The sequence below is a fragment of the Corvus kubaryi genome, unplaced genomic scaffold (genome assembly GCF_017639235.1).
Source record: "Corvus kubaryi isolate FWS band 111438036 unplaced genomic scaffold, C.kubaryi_AGA036_p1.0 37398, whole genome shotgun sequence".
Lineage (NCBI taxonomy): Eukaryota > Metazoa > Chordata > Aves > Passeriformes > Corvidae > Corvus > Corvus kubaryi.
In genome coordinates, this window is record NW_024581137.1 from 41,559,333 (window position 1) to 41,580,121 (window position 20,789).

The window sequence follows — 20,789 nt, forward strand, 5'->3', positions numbered from 1 at the left end:
GCACCTACAGCTTTATTGCTCCTAATGAATATCTTTACTATAAACAAACAGATTTCCTGAAAAACAGGTTTCCATTTATCTAGGTGCTTACAGTTAAAAAAGAAAAGTTTGAAAATGTTGCTTTATGTTAGTCATTTATAACAGAGTTTCATGAACTAACTCTGGGGATCAACCAGCTGAAGAGCCAGCCATGGTCTTGCCAAGGGGGAGCAGCCTGTGGATGTCCTGCTTGGTGATTCACAGCACTCAGGATTAAAATAAATGGGTTTTGGCAGCTTGCCACAGCAGGGAGCATGCAGCTGGCCACCAACAGGAGCTAGCAAGGCTCGTGAGAAAATGTGCAGATTTTTAGGACGATTTGAATATCATTACTACCTAAAAATATGGCAGATAAGCTCTGTCACATCATTAGACGTGGTTTTTTTCCTCTAGGTGGAAGAAATTGGGGTCAGCATCGGTGAATACAGAGTGGTGATAAAGATCCTGTCAAAAGCAGAGAGGAGTTTTGCCTTCAAATAAATTCACTAAATTGAGTAAAATGGCTACTTGTTGGAGCATCCTGACCCTGTCACAGTGACGGGTAGCGCGTGGCTGTGACTGAGCATTGCTGACGCTCATGACTGAGTTATCTTTCCCTCCTTCTCATTCACCATGGGAGGGAGGAGGAATGCTTTCTTTTACCTTACTTGTAGAAGTTCTTCTGGGTCTGTTTCCTCCCTTTCTCAGAGCATAAGATCTGCACTGGGGCAGTACCTCAGGTTCACGGTACACTGAATTCATTGCTTTGCTCAATGACCGCACGGCAGGTGGCCGGCGGGGGGGGCTCTGTGACTTGTGCTCTGCTGGCTGGCATCCCTCCGGTGTGAGTATGGCGAGCTCAGCTTCCCTCAGGACCGCCGGCGGCAGGAGAAGGCCGGTAGTGCTGCCGACAAGGGCGAGCTCGGGCAGCATCCAGCGCAGAACATGCCTCCAAGCCAAGGAGGCTCCAGGCAAGTGGGGTACCTTGGTTCAGTGCTAGGGGTGGTGGGCAACCATGGCTTAGGCATAGTCTTTCTCCTTATCAAAGAGGAAAGAATTCTTGCCATTCATACCATAGAAATCAATATTGCCACCAAACGGAGGTGCTTGTGAGAAAGAACTGGCTTTGTAACTTGTCCTTGATTCAACAGAAAGTAGGGAAAAGTTTGAGTATGAAATAGAGAAATGAAAGCAGACACAGAGACATGCTAGTCCATGAGTAGGCACCAGGGAGGAGTATAACCAACACCTACAGGATCTGCGTGTGGGCAAGTGGGAAGTTGCCGTCTCTCTCTCTTCAGCTCTAGAGAACACAGATGCTGGCATGTGCCTGCTCCTGGCGTGGTACCATTTCCAGCTGATGGCATCTGAAAGAAAGATGCCATAGATTTTTACATCTTGTAATGGTGAAAAAGCACACCTAGAGTAGTTAGCTTGTCATGAGAGATGGTTTAATGTTGCATTCAGCTGCTGAGTCATCTCCCCACCCTCAACTCCCCCAGTGAGACACAGTATCCAAACACATCAATTGCACAGATGTACTATGAACTTGAGTTTATACAGACACGTATAAGCATTTAACTTGTCTGAGAAAGTGCTGTGGAAAAATATGGAAAATGCTTAAGAACAAGATAATATGGGTAGTATTCGCTCTCTCTTCAACAGTAATGTGTCACTAATAGCATGTCCAGACAAGTAAAATCCCGTTGCTGCGTTAATGTGGAAACCCAAAGACTCTGTATCTGTGGAAAAAGCAGATCCATCCTTCAGACAGTGATAATTTAGATCTGACACAAATGTGATGAACTATTATTGTTGCAGTAGTAATAATTCATGTGCTGTGGCAATACTTTGGAGTTAATAAACTCATCATACATTAAACACAGCCTGTTTATATGCCTATTTGCAGTCTGTCACATATCCTGTATCCATCTTTGGCACAAGTCACAGGACAAATAGTTTACTTGAAGGTCAAGAAGAGTAGGCTTCCATTTTTCTACTAATTTTTCCTCTCTCTTTGAAATGTCAAGAAGACTCTTAAATGTGGGGGGAGGAGGGGTTGCCTATGCTTTGTTCTTTAGAGTACATGATTGGAAAAATATATTTTACTAGCTCTGTATTATTTTTTGATATCTTTGTTTACCATTTGTACACTGCCAGGAGTGCTAGCAACTTCCAAGATATGTAGGATTCTTCTCCTGAATAGATAAGTTTCTGTTTAGATAAGGGCTAAGGAAGTTCCTGGAGACAAGAAACAAGAAGTGTGAATTGATCAAGAGATGAAATTAAATCTTCAGGTTATATGATTTTTTTTCTTAGTTCTGTTTTGTCTGTGGAAATGTGTGAATCAAATTTGCAGGAGAAAGGAAAAGAGGGAAAAAAGATTTCTGTTATATAGATTAGTATGAAAAATAACTGGAAACAAGCATAAAAGAACACTATGAAGAGCAGAAATATAAAACCGGCTAGAACAAAAGCGTGAGAGAATTAGTGTGGACAAATGTGAGCAGAGGGCCAGAGGCAGAGACATACAGAGAACTTGATGAAAATCTCTGGTGCTCCATGACTGCCCATTAGATTGGTATCTCTGCAGTATTTCACTTTTCCTTATTCAGGTACTTTCAGACTTCATTCCTAATTATTTGCTATTTTACTGCGTTTAAAGAACCTTACACTTTTTTTCTTTATTTTTTCTGAGTCAGTGAAAGGACTAAAGCAGATGTATTGAAAATGCATTCTTTTAACAAGCTGTAGCAGACAGATACCAGTCATGAGGCATAATTAACTACAGTTTTAATTCTTCATCAAATCCCAAGAGTAATTGAAAGATACTGGATCTTATGTAATTGCTAGCCCCATGTGCTATATTTAAATATATACCCTGAAAAAGTTACAAGGACCTATATCCTTGTAAATAAAATAGTATATCCCAAGTAAAAGAGACATCTCAATGCACTGTGTAATTACATGTAAGTTTGCACCAGAATTGTCTGTCCTTATTTTGGCCTTTCCTTTCTGATGATCTTCTAACCCAGAACTAGCACAGACAACATCTTTTGTCAGAGAAGTCCTTAAGGAGGGTCAGCTCTACTCAGCTGGCTGAAAGATGAACCCTATTGCACAAAGAAATACATGGGGGTGCCTCCCAACATGCAGCTTGGGGGGAAGACCATGGCTGACTGAGGAAATGTAACCTACCTGGTCTTGGCAGAGGGGGCAGAGAGACCTGCTGCCTAGTTCTGAACCTCCTTCTGTTCTCTGGCATTTTTCACCAAAGTGGCTTGGAAAGTGCCGATGTTCCTTTGGGTTAGTCTGCCTCTGTGGAATATCTATTTACATTACATTACATTTAAATTTTGGATAATGCTGTTCCTTAGTGAGCACATCTTGAGTTTTCTTCTCTGTTAGGCATTATGGGTTTTGTTGCTACAGTACCATTCTGACTCACATAGCAGCAGTCTAGACTATGACTCTAATGCCTATAATAACAGTATATGCCTACTATTGGGTCCTGAAACATGGACTATTGGGGTCAACATTTATTTTGTGAATGCTTGTACTGTGTGCTAGTTCCTGAAAAGTCCTTACAATGACACTTGCTGGGGTCTTATTTTAAGCATTTTAATATTAGTGAACATTCAGTGCAAAAAAAAATGTGGCATTACTTGTTAAGTATTTATTTGCCATTTGTCTTATTTATCTTATTTGATATTAGAATCAACATCCTGAATAATTATTACAAGGGTCAGATAATGCTGAAAGTTTCTGCACTGCTTTCTTCAACAATCTTTTCAAGTCCTTGTAGTTATAGCTACATAAATGCTGCTGGTTCCCTCCCCACTGCATGGGTTGGTTTTCCTAAGAAGTGATACCTAGCAATCCACTTGATTATTAAGTAGCCTCAAGCCTAGTGCTCACTGCCAATGATAAAAATGCTCTGCTATCAAATATGCACTCATATCTCTCAGTTACTTGAATAACCACTGTTGTTGCTGAGTTTGAGAATTTTGTTAGCATCTATTTAAAATTCAGAATCCTGAAATGTAATGTTTATAGGAGCTGAGCATGACAAATAGCTTGAGGCCTTTCATAAACCCTATGTGTATATTTGGGGGATCTCACTTATAGCTTGTGTTGGCTTTATGTTTGTGCCACTCCACTTACTAGAGTGGAACTCCTATGGATTTGAACTGGTGGATTAAGAGGAAGACTGGGCTTTGTGTCTGAGCAGAATCCATGATGTGCCTCTGGCTTGCTTCAGAAAGTGCAGTATTGATCGTGAAGAATGAGGGCTGCCAAAAAGGGGTCTTTTTTAGTGTGGTGGGTTGATCCTGGCTGAACACCAGCTGCCCATCAAGCCACTCTCTCCTCCCTCCTCTGCTGCAGTGCAGGAGAGAAAACAAGATGGAAAAGTGTCATGGGTTCAAATAAATGCAGTTTAATAAAGAAAAAGCAAAGGCCACATGTGGAAGCAAAAGTAAACAAAGTATTCTCTATTCACCATCGGCTGGTGATGTCCAGCCACTTCCCAGGAAGTAAGGTTTTAGGCTCCAGCACGCATAGCAGTTGCTCCATAGGACAAATGCAGTAACAAATGGTCCCTTTCCTCCTCCTTTTTCTTAACTTTTATTGCTGGGTAGTCATCAAATGATATGGAATATTCCTCTGGGTCAGCCCTTCTGATTATGTCCTTTACCAAGATCTTGCCCACCCACAGCCTCCTGTGTGAGTGGGGGGCATATTGGAGAGAGCCTTTATGCTGTGCGTGCCCTGCTCAACAGTAGCAGAAATACTGGTGTGTTAGCAACACCTTTCTAGCCACCAGTACAAAGTACAGCACTGTGAGGGTTGCTATGGAGAAATTTATCTCAGCTAGACCCAATAGATTTAGCTACAGTAATGATGTCATGTCATCTGTGGGGATCTGGGATGCCATATCTTAGGTCCTACAGCATTTCCCCAGGGACAGCCAGCCAAAGAAACAGAGCATGTTGGCTCCATCTGTACATTGACAGAACATGCTGGGCAACTGCTCAGCTAAATCTGTGTCTGTTGATTTTGGTAATGAGGTGTCCCCTTACTTCTCAAATATACATCTGTTCATATGTGTCAATGAACAATACACATGCAACTGCATGTCTGAAATGACACTTGGGGATTATTATATTATAAATTAAAGAGAAAAAAATAAGCAAAAGCAAAGCAAAATAAGCTTGACCCGTATTTTCACATTATCAGTATATATTTTCTTAAAGAAACAAAAGCAATCTCCTTTCTAAGAAACTCCGAAACTAAGGACTTTTTTCAGGTTGATTTTGTTGCCTTTTTTTTTTCTTGTTTTATTTTTAGTCATGGTTTTCTAGAAAGGGAGAATTATATGCCTTCTAGCTCCCCATTAATGGATATGTACAGATAAGTTTTTAATCGGTACAAGGAACTATAGAACTGTAATGTCTTGGCTTGGTAGTACTTCCGTAATATTGCCCATGTAAACAAAATACTTTAGCAGTGGTGGTTCACAAGCCGTTTTGGAAAGTTGAATGAAGAAGTACTGACTTACCAGATTCTTTTCTGCATTTGCAGGTCACTTGTCACCTCTAACTTTTCTGGCAGAGTCCCTGTATTTACAACCTGCAGGCTAGTGGTGACCATGTCAGAGGCACTTCAAAGCATATTTTAGAACAAATGTTGTTAGCTTTAAGTTCTGCATAAAATTCTATGCTCTTGAACAATTTCATTGCAGGACATTGGATAGTACCTACTATTTTAATATTAGCATTTTAAAAGTGAGGAGTTCTGGAGGATTTACTTTCTTGTGAGGTATATCTAATTATTGTAGTTTGAGAGCAACTGCACAGCTTGGCAACAACAGCCCTCTATAGCCCGCTAATGAAAATGTAGTAAAAATTGAAGTTCTTCATACATTCAAAGTCACATAAGGAATATTATGTGATGCATGCTTTTGCTGAAATGAGCTCTCTTCATTTCACTTGAGAAACCACTGAAAGAAACAGATGTCAGCAAGATTTGTTAGCTTAGCTATCCAGAAAGAAGCACAATCTTTTTTGGATCTTGACAGCATCTTCAAACCTAGAGTTGAAGTTGATTTTGATACAGGGGATTTTTAACGTAATAGCATCTGACCTTAAATGATAGGGGAGAGAAAAACATGTAAGTTTAATGACATCTTGTGCCTGGTGCTGATTATAGATGTCTGTAAAGTTCATATTTACATGCTGGATTTGGAATCGAGTAAGCTTGCTTTGCTTTGAATTTCTGCTTTGTATGTTCCCATTTGTTGTGATATGGTTTGATGGAGAAAGACCAGGAAATTATTCTTCCGAAGTAATAGTACATGTGGTTGTGAGGGAGTTTCACTACACATTATTGAGAATGCTTCTTAAAGCAACCCCTTTTTGTAGAAACGGCTTATAGTGTCACGTACAGTTGGAAAAAATGTTCAGGACATTTTATTTCCTGTTGAGTGTGTTTTTATTAGGCAGATCCTATGGTGAAGAGTTGGTAGAAGTGCATAAATGAAACCATATCTCTCCCCTGCTGGAAGAGTTGCGTTTTTTCCCAGCAACTGTATTTAGCAATTTACTAGTATGATTTCCCAGTAAAAGCCATAGTTAATTTGGTCAGTTAATGAATACAGTTCAGATTTATGCTGGTGTAACAAAAACGAAAGTAATTATGATTTCAGCTAGAAATGTCGGATGGCTATCTTGGTTTTGCTGCATGACCTGGACCTTGCATAGATGGCACAGCAGAAGATACTGAAATTGATAGCTTTACAACTCCATTACAGTATTGCTTTTCAGACAATTTTTCTTAGCAGACTTGTTAACATTAGAGAGAGAGTGCGTGTGTGTGTGTGTGTGAACAAAGAGAATGGCATTACTGTACATCTCCTCAGCACATGTCTTATCCTCAGGGCCTTGTTAGCAACAAAATTTGCAGTGTGGATATACAACCATAAAAACTGGAGCAGAATATCCAAGGACACTCTTTTCCTAAATAATCTACACAGAAGTGACCTTCAGCATACCAGTATTTGAAGAAGTCTGGATTCCTTCCTTCTTCTCTTTGATTTTTTTTTCCTCCCACACTCTGGTTTCAGTAGACTAATAAGGAAATACTCTGTGTTGCAGACAAGAAGCCCAAAGCCGTCCCAGAGCCCACAGCCCAATTTGGGTGACCACACAGAACACCTCTCTGAAGCATCTGCTGATTCCTTAGAGGCCATGTCTGAGGGTGATTCTCCAACCCCCTTTTCGAGGGGCAGCCGCACACGGGCAAGTCTTCCTGTTGTGCGGTCAGCAAACCAAACGAAGGAACGATCACTGGGTAAGAACCTGCTTCAGTCCTTCTCCATTCTGTGCTTAGTCTGTGTTTTCTATGTGTGGATTTGAAACAGTCTTTAAATAGTTTGGGGTTAAAAAAGTAAAGACTTCAGTAGCACATTATTTTTCATGTCAGGTTGTTCCTTGGAAATGAACTAGGTATGGGATACTGAGTAACTTCGGGGAATGGTGAAATTCTTTTCAAAGATCTGAAAGTGTGATGGGAGCATAGTAGACGTGCAAGAAGAGCGATGCAGGCCCTGACATGAAATGCTGAGTAATGGTTAAAACCCACTATTACAAACACTTTCTGCCAAGCCTGCAAAATATGTGGCAATGAACTTAATACAAGATTGTACCCTCATTTTCAGACAGGAGACACAGGCTCTTTCACTTTGCCATCTCTTCAGAGCCAGACTTAGTTGAAAGAAACCTAGAGATATTTTTGCCTTAGTAATCCATGTTACTGAAAAGGTTTGTATGTGCATGGTGGTAGCTTTCCAGGCAGAGGATTTGAATGGATATGCTGATGGAGATGCCCTTTACTTTGGGGCAGTGCCCTTCTGTCTGCACAGTGACAAGAGTGATGTGTCAGCATAGGTGGACAGCTCTGGTTCCTGTGTTCTGCCCGTATCTCAGGGTTGAATTCAGCCCAGCTGTGAACCAGACCTCCTTTTATGATGGCGAATTTTGTCTCAGAGACTGTGCTCAGCTGATGGATGGTAGGAGTAAAGGCTGTTCTTTTGAGGGAAGACACCAGAGGGCAGTTAAAGCGTTGTGGGAAGGTGCATAACTCATGTGCAGATTGCTGAGGAAGGCAGGTTTTGCTCACAGGTAATAAAGTGAAATGCTGCTTTCCTGTGGGCTCATCTCCCAATACAGAGAGTGACACAAATCGAAGACTGGACTGTAAATCATACCATGCTTGTAAGCTTGTCACGGTGGTTTACTCGTCCCTCAATAATCTAAGACAGTTTCTGTCAAGAGTAGTATGATATCTGACAAACACAACAAACGTGAAGAAAACAGGGCTGGAAGGGGTCCCTGCCTCTCCCAGAACTGGCAAGTGAAGAGCAAGGGGGCTGGAAATAAGGGGCTGATCCCTGTCTGTGCCAGCTCACAAAGCGGCTGCCCTCCCACAGCCTCCTGGGCCACCAATATGTTGAGCTTTTGGGGGAGAAATTTGTAAGACTTCAACCTGGACAAGACTTTCTGGTTTTGAGGTGTTTTTAAGAGCACATGTATGTTTATTGTACATGCAGAGGGTTCATCTCTGCCTGTAAGTCACTGCTGGCTACGGCATCCTCAGTATGGCTTACTTCACCCCAGGAAAACTTGTATTTGCTTCAATGTGATGTTAAGTGGTTGAGCCTTCGCAACTCACGGTCCAGCCCCACTGTGTGGGCTGAGGACCCCAGAGCTGGATGCAGCACTGCCAGTGGGGTCTCAGCAGAGCAGGGACAGAATCCCCCCCTTGATCAGCTGCCCACGCTGCTTTTAGTGCAGCCCAGGACACATTTGGCTTTCTGGGCTGGGAGTGCACCTGGCCGGTCATGTCCAGCTTCTCATCCACCAGCACCCTCAAGCCCTTCTGGGCAGGGCTGCTCTTGCTCTGTCCATCCCCCAGCCTGTGTTGATACCGGGGGGGTGCCCTAACTCGGGGCACCTTGCACTTGGTCTTGTTAAACCACATAAGATTCCCATATGCCCACTTCTTGAGCATCCCTCTGGATGGCATCCCACTCCTCAGGCATGTCAACAGCGTCACGCAGCTTGATGTCATCTGCAAATTTGCTGAGGGTGCACTCAATCCCTTCATCTATGTCATTGATATAGCATATTAAATAACACTGGTCCCAATAGAGACCCTGAGGGACACCACGTGTCGCTGGTGTCTATTGAGACTCTGAGCCATTGACTACTACTCTCTCGATGCAACCATCCAACCACTTAATTATCCATCTAGCAGTCCACTCATCAAATCCATCTCTTTAATTTAGAGAGGAGGATGTTGTGGGGACCATCTCAAAGGCTTTACAGAAGTGAATATATATTCCCTTGTCCACTGCTGTAGAAGCCCATCATAGAAGGCCACTGGGTTGGTCAGACAGGACTTGCCCTTGGTGAAGCTGTGCTGGCTGTCCTAAATAAACTCCCTGTCCTCCATGTGCCACACACACATGTGTGTATGTATGATCCTTTCCCCAAGTGTTCTCAGCCTCAAGGTATCTTCAGCTTAGAGATTTCCTGGTTATGATTTCTGCCTGTATAATAACCATCAAGATATGTCTCCTCCAGGTATTGTTCTGGCCACCTTTGATCCCATGTTAAATTTTTCACATCTGCAGCAGTGCATCTGTGACTTTGGCAGCAAGTTTCTGTTGGTTTACTGCCCAACCATTGCTTTCCTGTTGCTTTGTTTTGTACGTGTTTATCAGCTCTAAGTTATGCTCCCAAGTTCTTGTGTTGGAAGTGACAGAAAACATCAGATTGCTATCTGCTTCCCCCAGGGCGTATCTGGTTTCTTTGGCCTGTCATTTCCCTCAGGTCATCTCTTCTCCAGACTGAGAAGTGCTGCTATAACCACTTGATCCTCATTTGATAGTCATTGTTGCCCTGAACTTTTTGCAGTTCAATAATGTCTTTGTGAAGATGAGAGAACCGTAAGTTCACTGTTAAGTAGTTCATTCTTAAACCCTTTTTTCTGCATCTCTTGCATGTACTGAAGTGTGTTGTCCAGGCTCTAATGGAGGACAGCCACATGAAGGTGTACTATTTTATTTCATGGCCAGGATTTCAGACCCTGCAAGATACCCTGTCTTTCATGTACCACAGACAAGGCCCCAGCTTATCCCATCGTGAACAGGCCAAAATCAGGAGAAAGAAAAAAATAAGCAAACAACAGGGAAGCAATGTAATATGAAGCATTTCAGTTGAGAGTTTTTAAATTTGAAATGAACAAAATAAGTCTTTCTCTCTGTATTGCAGGAGGGGTCACAGATATGTGTGTGGCTTAAGGGATCATCAAATTAGCCAAATAGGAGGTAATATATTGTCATCATCCCACAATCTGTCTTTCAAGTTGCTCCAGGAACTAAGTAATAACAAATAGCTTGTTTTAAAAGGTAGTCTAAAAATTATTCCAAAATAGTTCCCTTTTTTTTTTTTTATGTGCACTTCTTTTATAATAATGTCCTTTTCAATTTCTTCTGCCACTGTGTTCTAACAACACCATCAGCAATGTTCTGAAATTTTACTTTTGAGATGCTTTGCACGCTGTGGTCCTGTTTAGTTCCAGCTGTAAAAGGGGACTGTTTATTTAAAAAAAACGAGGAAACTGTTCGTAACTTCAGATTTTAAAGTGTCATGAAAGTACTTCTATTCACATGATTTTAAATAATCTGTGTATAATCACCTCCCTTTCCATATCTATTAACTTTTTAATTTAATATATTTTAAATACAAGTTATGTTTTGATCCTCAACCAACATGATTTCAGTGAGGAAAATAATGAACTTTTGTAAATTTTTATTAATTTTACATTGTGTATCTCAATGCCATCTTAAAAAAAAACTGATATTTTCTTTTTGAAATTTAATTGTTCTGTGGGTTCCTATTTTACTAGCTGTGTATGAGTCAGTCAGTTTCCAAATTGTGGTCTGAATTAACATGGAGCCTGAGAAAGAATAACAGAAATGCATTTTGGCTACCTCACTACCATGGGTTTGTCAGTCAGGACTAATCTAATAGGACATGGTATTCACGTGGAGTTGACCTAGAAAACAGGATTCCAATTGTGGGCCCATTTAAAATTTCAGCCACAGCTTTTGAAATTAAGGTCTTTCTTGGCTAAGAGGTCCACCAGAAATCAACACTTGCTTCATCATTGTGCAGCCTGGAGACAAAACAAGATATTAAAATAAATGAATTCACTGTGCAAGAGAAAACTAAATGCATTTTAAAATATCTATTTGAAAGCTGGGAGCTTTTCCAGTGCGATAACTGTGGGAAAAAAATTATCTCGCAAAACTGTCAGTGAGAATCAGCTGAAACCTGGAAAGTGCTCAAAAGTTTTCAGCAAACTTCACTTGCAATTTGCCTGGAGGAAGCAGAACCTGACAAGCATCCGGTGAGGTTGCACCAGCAGCCGCCTGTGGCCACTCTGCAGCTCGCTGCTGTCCCTGCTCCGGTACCTCCTCGTGAAATGAAAGCTGACAAATGTGTTCACTTGTAGTCTCTCGTGTGGTACATCTGTCCCGACAATGGGCAGCATCCTTTGTAAGGGCAGGCGCTGGCATCCTGTGTGGTGATGGAGTGGCCAGGGCAGTTGATGCAATGGGTCACAGCCCTGAAGGGCGGGGCGTGATCACGACCTCCCATTGCGGCAGCAGCTGTTGGTGCTCCTGCAGGATCGGGCTGTACAGGCAGGGTTGGATGAAGGAAGAATGTGGTACAGGGGGGGATTTCCATAAATGCACAAAAATTTGGGTTTGAGAAGTGACTGAGGAGGATGGAGCTTTATGGCTCAAGGGTTGCAATCATCCTTTCTGGGTGCCCCAGCTGGAATGCCTCGCCACTCCAGTCTAGATGAGTAAAGAGCAAAGGATGACCAGGCTCCCTGCTGGTAAACCCATGCCTAAAGTTAGGTGTGTGGAAAGGCCTCTTCAGAAATGTCTGAGCCTGCCAACATTTGCATTTTATTTGCATTTGGAGGGATTACATAAAGGAGTAAAATTATACAAATGCTCAAGGATTGGCATGGGGAGGGTCTTAAGCAATCATGGAGTATTCTGATTATTATTTATTAGCCCCCAAACCCGAGTTATGGCAGGCACAGGTTTTAATGTCTGATTACTTCGTTTTCTGCCACCTTATATGGAAATGCCATTACTAATTATAATCATAACACCTCAATCTTTTGTAGCATTTCTTACAGATGTCTCTCAAAGCCTGGTAAAAAAGAAAGTCAGGGCCACAGTGACAATTTCACACATAGCAAAGCCTTTGCAGAGAGACAGATCATTGCTTTTCAGCTGGTGGTAGAAATAACTCCCTATTCGTGTGTATGCAAGATACTGTAAGACACACAGAGAAAAATATAAATGGTAAAGGTAGACATATATTATATTGGAGCTAATTGATTGTTACTTACTATTTATGAGCTAGAAATTAAAATAGGCATGTAAAATCAGACAGAAGACGTGTGAATGGCCATGGACTTTATATGAGAAGCCTGTGATTTGCTAGCAGTGGCACTGCCCTCTCTGATTCCTTAGGGCATGATTTAAGCCTAATGAAGTCAGCAAGAACTTCAGTTTAGTTCATGGGAAAAGAACTCCCTGGGAAGTGCATTTCAAGTTAAGGCTAAGTATAACTTTAATGTATTCAGTCACCTTAAAGAATTTTCCCTATCTTGACTTTTATAGTGTATGTAAAGCAGCCAACATGCAAAAAAGTCATGTAAGTATTTGCTGTCATGGTCAGATAGCTTAACAGCAACTGACAGGTCTGTAGGAAAACCAGCCTGAAACAACTAGTTCCAATTAATGAATTGAAACACAGACCTTAGGAAATACAATACTCTAATGTATCTCAAGTTTTCCTTCCAGCTTTTCTAGACTTTATTTTCTTTCCTATTTCTTCAAATTATAATAGCTAAAGGTTTTGGACTTGGAAAGAAGAAAACACACACCTCTTACCTGAAATCTTTTGTAACAAAAGAAGGTAAACAATGATATTGACATATCAGAGTTTTTTCTCTTCCATTTATTATCTCTACAGGATATGTGAAAGGCAGGTATATAAAAGAGTGAAATATGTGACTTCCCAGGCCTGTACTTATGCCCACAATTACTGTTTACTTAAGAGTTTCTTTCTCTTATGATAAAATATGTTGTGAGTACCTGAAAAAATGCTTCCAAGGAGCAAGATCCTATTTAGTACATACTGTCTCAACAGTGGCACATTCTGTCTGCCACCAATAAGCTGATATGCAGGATATTTCGGATGCTGTGTCACACTGGAGCTGAATTTTGTTGCAACAATTTTTGTATCAGCATGGATCTAATGGGTTCATTGCAGTGATACTGGAGTAGAAGATGTACAGTGTGCTAAACAAACCCATTAGTTTATGTTTATGTTAGTTAGTCTGTGTCTTTCACTGCTATATCTGTTGATTGACTTTTGAATGCAACCTTTATTAGTCATGTGCACTAAAGTAATACTAAAGGACCTTGAGTAAAAATGATGCCTCACTGTGTTGGGTAATATGTGGTGACAAAATACTCCTATTTCAGAACCTTGCAGCATGAATAAATCGGAATGAAAAGTGGTGAAGATAGTAGGAGAGGTAGAGTAATGAGTGTACAACCTGGATGAACTGAATAAAGCTATGTCAGGGTGGCAGTGGCTTTTCTCTTTACCCCAAATCATGCCCTCACTGAAGGTGTAATGTCTTTATCCAGCTCTAGTATCACTTCATATGCTGATTTAGCAGCAGGAATTTGAGCCTTCAGCATTTGGTGTCTGCTGGAAGACGGATTTGGCAGATGGAGTAGCTTGTACAAGCCTTCTTCCTTCAGAGGAAAGGTAGGAGGCCAGATGGAGCTGTCCCATGGGTTGTATCTAGCACAGGAGCTATCACTTGGATAAATCTGATCTAATTTTTGTGTCAGATAAAATTTTTAAGTCTACCTCTAATACAGTAAGTCACACAAACACCAGAGCCTTTCATTTGACGTGGGCATGCAAAGGAAAAAAGTGCATTGCAGTTGCATGCATTGTAAGAAGTGTAAGGCTTTGGCCAAACAGAAAAGCAGAGCCTGTCCCTCAGCTCATTGAATTTAGGATTTGCTGCCAGGGCTGACAGCAAGTCCCTGAATGAGGACAGCTCTTGGATTTAATCATTGCTCCCCACACTGTTTATATATTTGGTAGCAATTCTAATGCATAATTACTATGCTGGGCCTAAGTTCAGATTTCTGTTCCCAGAGGGAAATAATGTCATCTCTGTGGTATCTCTTGTATTTGTTCTTGTTCTGTATCTCTTTTCTGCATTTCTGGCTACAGAGTACCCAATTCAAACAGGATAAGAGGATAATCACTGCATCAGAAGCTTGTTGATAGCCCACTGATTAGGGTGCTCTCTTGGGACAATAGGGGCAATGGTCTGAGCAACTCTAAAGATGGGAGCCCTTCTGGATAATTTTTCAGCTACTCAGCTGTTTCATAGGAGACAGGTGCTTGTACCATTGCTTTGCCCAATTACCTTCTGTGATGAATAGACCATCTGTGGGTATGAGGGCAGAGCGGTGGATGTTATTTATCTTGGCTTTAACAAGGCCTTTCACATCTATCATAGCCTCCTTGTAGCCACATGGGGGAGGTAGGGGTGGCCTTCAGGGTCTGTAACTGGCGGCTGGGTTTAGCTGTGTTCCTCAGGGCTGGACTCTGGGGCCAGTGATTTTTAACATCAGAAATGGTTGTTGGGATGGAATGAACCACCAGTAGGGTCAAGTCTGACACTACATTTGAGAGAGCATTTAGTGTGCTGAAAGGTCAGATGGCCACTTCACTGGGACCCAGTGAGCCAGAGAAATGGACTAGCAGGAACTTCATGAAACTCCAGAGAGGCAAATGCAGCCTTTCACCAGGGACAGAACAGCCCTGCAGCAACACTGGCAAGGACAGGTTGGCTTGGTAGCAGCTTTCCAGAAAGGACTTGGAGTATGACAACAAGGTGACTGTGTGCTAGCAGCATGTCCTTGCAGCAAGGGAAAACTGCATAGCTGGCTATAGGAAAAATTCAGCCAGCGGGTCAAGGGGAATGATTATTTCCCTCTTCTCACCATTTGTGAGGTGGCACTGTGTCCAGTTTTGGTTCCCCAATAGATGAAAGATAATGACAAACTGGAGTGAGTCTAGGAAATGGCCTCTTGGCATTCTTCTTAATCATGCACCCTAAAGTCTTGGGTCCAAGATCCTGTCTAAAGTAGCTTGTGAGGACTTCACACAAAGTCAAGCTGTTTGTTAGAGCCCACAGAGGTGAATTTTTGGTATGATGCCATAACCAGCTGTGCTCTTAAATGCTGATGGCTCAACCCCTAAATTTGCTACCGACAGTAGTGAACTTTTTAGAAATGAAATAACTTCAGAAGTATTGAAGATAATTCCTGCTGTAAGTACAGAACATGTGGTAAATGGAGCAGAACTACAAAGGCATGCATGGCCTACATGACTTTAATGCTTCATGTCTATGGATTATTCAAATGGTCACATTCTGCCCTTGAACACATCAATTGTACCTTATTTAGTACTAAAAAACAGGGTTTATAAAAATAGTCATTACTCAAAAATTAGTTTGATACAGCTGATTTATACAGAAGGGAAATGTAATTGGGTAGAATTTATCTTTCTTCATGTTTGTTGAAGAGGAAGAATGAGTAGTCCAAGAAATTTAATTGATATTTTCTTGTATTTTTTGCTTTTGCCCATTTAAAATTTACTAACAATAATGCCCCTATGTAAAGTACTTGACTACAGTGGCCTTAAATGCTTCACATATCTGCGTAGTCTTTGGCATACACATCCTTGGAAACTGTACTAGTCAGCCTGGCAGCTTTGGCTGGGAGCCAGCCATGGCTTACTGTCTTCTTCGGAGGTCAGGGGCTCAGCCTCTGGTGGACTAAAGCAGAGCCTGCTTGGACATGTCCCGTGCCTCTGTGTGTGGAGTTCTCTGATTTTACTATGCTGAACTGGAGTAGGTGCAGCATGGCAGAGCCTGTGTGCCCTCTGAAAAATAGCTCTGGTACACACTCTGGTTCTCGTTCATCTCACTGAGTTGTTCAGTTGTCATTTTTAAAGTATTTTTTCATTAAGTATCATAGGGATTTTGTGTTCTTCCAAGTTTGCTGGCATTATTTTGTCAGTTCAGGGTATGAAAAAGTCACCTTGATGGTCAGTTGGGCTATTCTGTGGAACAGAATGCAACTATTGTCCAAAAGTCATCCTGCCAGAACATTGATTTCCACCTGAGGAACTGGGTTAAACTGAAATGTTGTCTCAGAATCTCTAGATGATAGAAGTAACTGTTTACAGTAGATGGACTTGCTGATATAGGTATATAGACAAAGTTGCCTTTTGGCAATAGGGTTTTTCACAGGTTTTATCAGGAATCAGATGGGGAAAACACTGGGTTTTCTTTAGGTAAAAAAAGTTGTCCATTTTCTTTTTGGTTTTTACTTATTCTTCTTAGCCAGCTAAATGTATTTGTCTGTAGAAAAGTGCTAGTATTTTAGTGGCAGTTAAAAACTTTTATTTTTCATAACACTTTGGTGGGAAATTTATGTGACTACTGAGTTTTCCATCTGTCTTTTTCATTAAGGAACAAAATATTGCAAGTCACTGTAAATAGCAGAGAAGAATGAAATAGCAGTAAAAAGAGGTACTGGACTAAATTAAACAGTTCCTTTTTTTTTTTTAAATAGTTATCAAACAACTTAATACCTTGAACAAATCTCTTCAGACTATTCTGCAGAAAAAATAAAATAAGTAATTGCTTTTATTCATTAGAAGATCTACTTTTTTATTCTCTTAGTACTTGAAGACAACTAAGTATATTTATAGAAATTTTCTGAATGTGGAGGACAGATTTTCAGGAGGGAGTACTAACAGAAGTTACTATGAGAGCTTCAGGCTAGAAATACCACAAGGATCATAGCAATGACCTCAGACTAGTTGAAACTGTGTGTGGTGAAATAGGAGAGTTAAGTCTTGAGGGTATGGAAAGTAAGAACTTCATCTTGAGGAATTTCTTCCATGCTGCAAGAGTTGTTACTGTAATAAACTTGTGTCTGCATAACTTTGGCAGAATTTGGTGATACGCGTTTGCTCTGTTTATTAGATAGTTGGGGGGAAGGAGGGACAGGGAGCAGAGAACAATATGGGCCTATGCGATCCTTACAGTCTTACGTATGACAATTTTGTCAAATAAAAAGCAAAGAAAAATTTGAAGTATCTTGGAATTTTAGTAAAAAAGTTTAAAATTGTAAACTATTCTTTTGAGGAAGGGCCTGGCAGCATTTATTGTGACCCCCCGTGGATTGTCCTGAGGTGTCCCAACAAAAACAGTTATCATTGAGACTTTAAAGGCTATCCTTAGTTTTTGAAACTCATGCAAGTCTCAGGTAATGATTTGACATTAATATAAGTAAGAAACAAGGATGCTTTTTCTCACTTTTGCTTGTTACCATTGCTGCTGATTTCAGCACGAGGGAATGTCCAGACAGAGACGGTGACTCAATGGACTTATGGTGGAAGATCAAGCTAAACCAGCATGAAAAGACAAAGATCGCCTGTCTTCTCAAAAAGATACGGTTAACTGATGGTTATGGGTAAAGAGTGAAACTAATCTAATGGCATTTCCCCCATTTTAGTTATACCTTGCTTTGCACCTTGGATTTCAAGAAGGTCCAAAGGTCCCAATGCATTCAGTTTTTGATTGCTGTAGCCTAACCAGCTTTACTATTACTAGAAATTTTCAAACTGCTCACAGAATTTCCAGAGGATACATACAATAGCTGTGTTGAAAGAGAGTAGGAGTGCCTTGTTCATGCCAGTGGTTTTTGGTTCTGTGGGAAGGTTTCAATGCTCCAGCGCCCAAGCATCCTACACCAGCCAAATACAGATTTTATCATCAGTTAATACCTCTCTTCAGCTGGATTAAGGTATTGCCAAATGCCAGTAAGGTATTTCAGGGCAGAAATTTGCAAGACATCTTGCCTACACAGAGGGAATCCTGTAGCTTCACAGAAAAGAAACTCATGAACCCAAATGTAAGCTTTAACTGTATTTTATTTCATAACACTGAGGAGTTATTAACTCTTCCACCTCAGTTTTCTCTTCTTCATTATAAGAGAATTATGTGAGAAATTGTATTTTCCATTTAAAACCCATCGTTTGAGAGAATTAACAGATACTTGTGAAGGTCACAGAAGAGGACACAATCTTGTTTGTTTACTTATTCTTGATTTATCAGGTATTTAAATTTCCTTTCTTAAATAATGAATTTCTGAAGATAATTTTTGTTCTTTAAACAAAAGCAAGTTGTGATTAGAGTTCCCCTAAGTATGTAAGCTGTCCTGCACTGAGATCATTGTTAGCAATATAACCATGATAACACGGCGCTTAGTCAGGGTTAGGTCAGCACCGTGTACGCAATGGAGGTGCTGAGAGATGTGAGCTGGGTGGTTTCCTGACGCCTGCATGACATTAGCTCTTGCCATAAGGAGTAAACCTTTACCAGCTCAGGGGTTATGGTCTTATCAGTTTAGGTGCTGTGCCAACTCTGTTGTGGTCATGCAGCTCCTTGCACTAAAAGCCAGCCTAGAAGCCCATGAGCTCAGGTGAGATTCACCATCACACTGTGAGGGCATGCCATCAGCTCCAAAGTGGGTTTTGCAGCCCAGCAGCACTACGTGAGCTCAATGCCCTCCATGAACGTGGTGTGTGTGCCTGAGCTCAGAGCTGCACTCGACTAAAGGCACAGGATGGCTGCGCTGGGCACCCCGACCCAGTGCTGATGGGCTCAGCCGCCCGAGTCAGGTTAAATGTGCACCTAACACACTGTGTTGTGTTTCATGTAGATCATCCCTGAGAGAAATGATGAAATCTTCTGCACATCCTGCCACTGACCCTCAGTACAGAGGCAGCAAAAAATACTGTGTTTTGAAAGAGCTCTGTATGTAGAGAAGGAAAGGGCAGTCATGTGGTGTGTTCACAGGATCATCATCAGATCTGGGTTTGATGCTTGTAAACCTTTCTTTGAACATGTTCTTTCACCTCTCGGGTGTTTAATTTCCCCTTCTATAAAGCATACCTCTTTGTTGACAGGAATGTTGTGAAGCAATTTGTTACAAGGCTTATGTTACTAAGGCCTAGTGTAAATGTTTTCTGCTGTGGCCTGTGTTTAAGTCTGTGGTCTGTTGCTTGTCGGGTGAAGAACGATCAGAAATTCCAGAGGTATTTCTGCAGCTAAGTTATACTACATGACAAAGGGGATGGCTTAACATTATGGTTTGTGTTGCAGCTGTAGGACAGTGCACGGCTGGCAGTACCTCCAAGCTCACAGATGTAGGAACCACAGCATTGTCTGACATGCACTTTCAAAACTGTTGGATGGTGTTGTTACTTCGTCATCTTCATACATGTTGTCCTAGAGTAGCAGGGAATTTTGTAGTCCTCTTTGGTTTGTGTTCTATGAAACTGGGCACAATCTTCATGTTTCAGGTAAATCTTTTGTAGCAGAAGCGTAAGTGAAAGAGGGACTTGAGGGTGCATGGAGACAGGAACATCCCTTGTGTTTAATTGTATTTTCAGCAACTTTGCTGACACATGTCCTGTGCCCTAAGTAAAACCACACCTAAGTTATATTCTATTTCTTCTTGCTTTAAGCTCCATGGGAGTGATTTTTTTAGCTGAAGGTAAAACATACCTGAGAGCAGCTTCCATGAAGTAGAACCTGTGGGTATTGCCGGTGTTCAGAATTCCACCTGGGCAATGTGTGGAAGAAAAATAATGTGAATGATTTTAACTAATGGATTTTGAATCTCTTTATTTTGTCATGCTCAAAAGGGATTTTTAGAAGTGAGCAGTTAGTTCTGTCAAATAGGAACTGCTCTGAAGCATTGCTGTATCATGATATGGATCAGACAACTCAAGAGGAAAGGCAGTTGGTTTTTTAAGGGCATGTGATTTAAAAGAGAATAAAGAAAAAAAGAATTTATTGTGTCTTTGAAAATATCTTTTCTCTGTCAAGTGAGATTGGGGCCAAATCATTTCTCCAAGTTGTATGTTTAAGCTATTTTATGGCATAACATGCATATTTGCATTGAAAATTCAAGACTCAAGGACAACTGTGATTTTGCTTTTATGGGAGCATTGAAGCACAGGCAGAATCGAGACTGTTCTGCAATGATTTAGACTTGTGTATAAGGAAGTTTTTTCAACTCTGCCACTTACTCTGTGTTAATGGTTTCAGTAGCTCAGTATTGAGTGTGGTTTTAATGGTCTGAAATGCAAAACTAGCATTTTTAAATTCTGCACTAGCTTCTAAACTGGGCAGAAAAGAGAGTCACACTCAACTGCAAAGCTGATATGCAAAGCCTGTCTTTTTAGCCAAAAAAATCTCCTTTTTTTGCCACTAAATCCAAGAAAGTTTAACTGCCAAAACACAGAAGGTTCCTTATGTTCTTCATAAGAACTGAAAGCTATCATCAAAAATGAATGTCTTTGCATATCTTGAAAGAGTGAAATAAATGCAATCATTAACTTGCTTAATTTTTTTTTTTACAAATATAGTTAGTTTCTGAATCCTAAAGACTGTTTAGCTGCATAGAATATTTGAGCATTAAAAAGACAATTTTACCT

The 20,789-nt window shown here is 40.9% G+C and overlaps 1 protein-coding gene across 19 annotated transcripts in view; it reads left to right on the forward strand.

Annotated features, from left to right (window-relative positions):
• KIAA1217 (KIAA1217 ortholog) overlaps positions 1-20,789 on the forward strand; it is a 364,764-nt gene that overhangs the window by 262,744 nt on the left and 81,231 nt on the right. For all 19 annotated transcript variants that reach the window (XM_042042936.1, XM_042042934.1, XM_042042929.1 and 16 more), the window contains one exon: positions 7,173-7,368. In XM_042042936.1, coding sequence (XP_041898870.1) covers positions 7,173-7,368 — 196 coding nt within the window. The remainder of the gene's footprint in view (positions 1-7,172; positions 7,369-20,789) is intronic.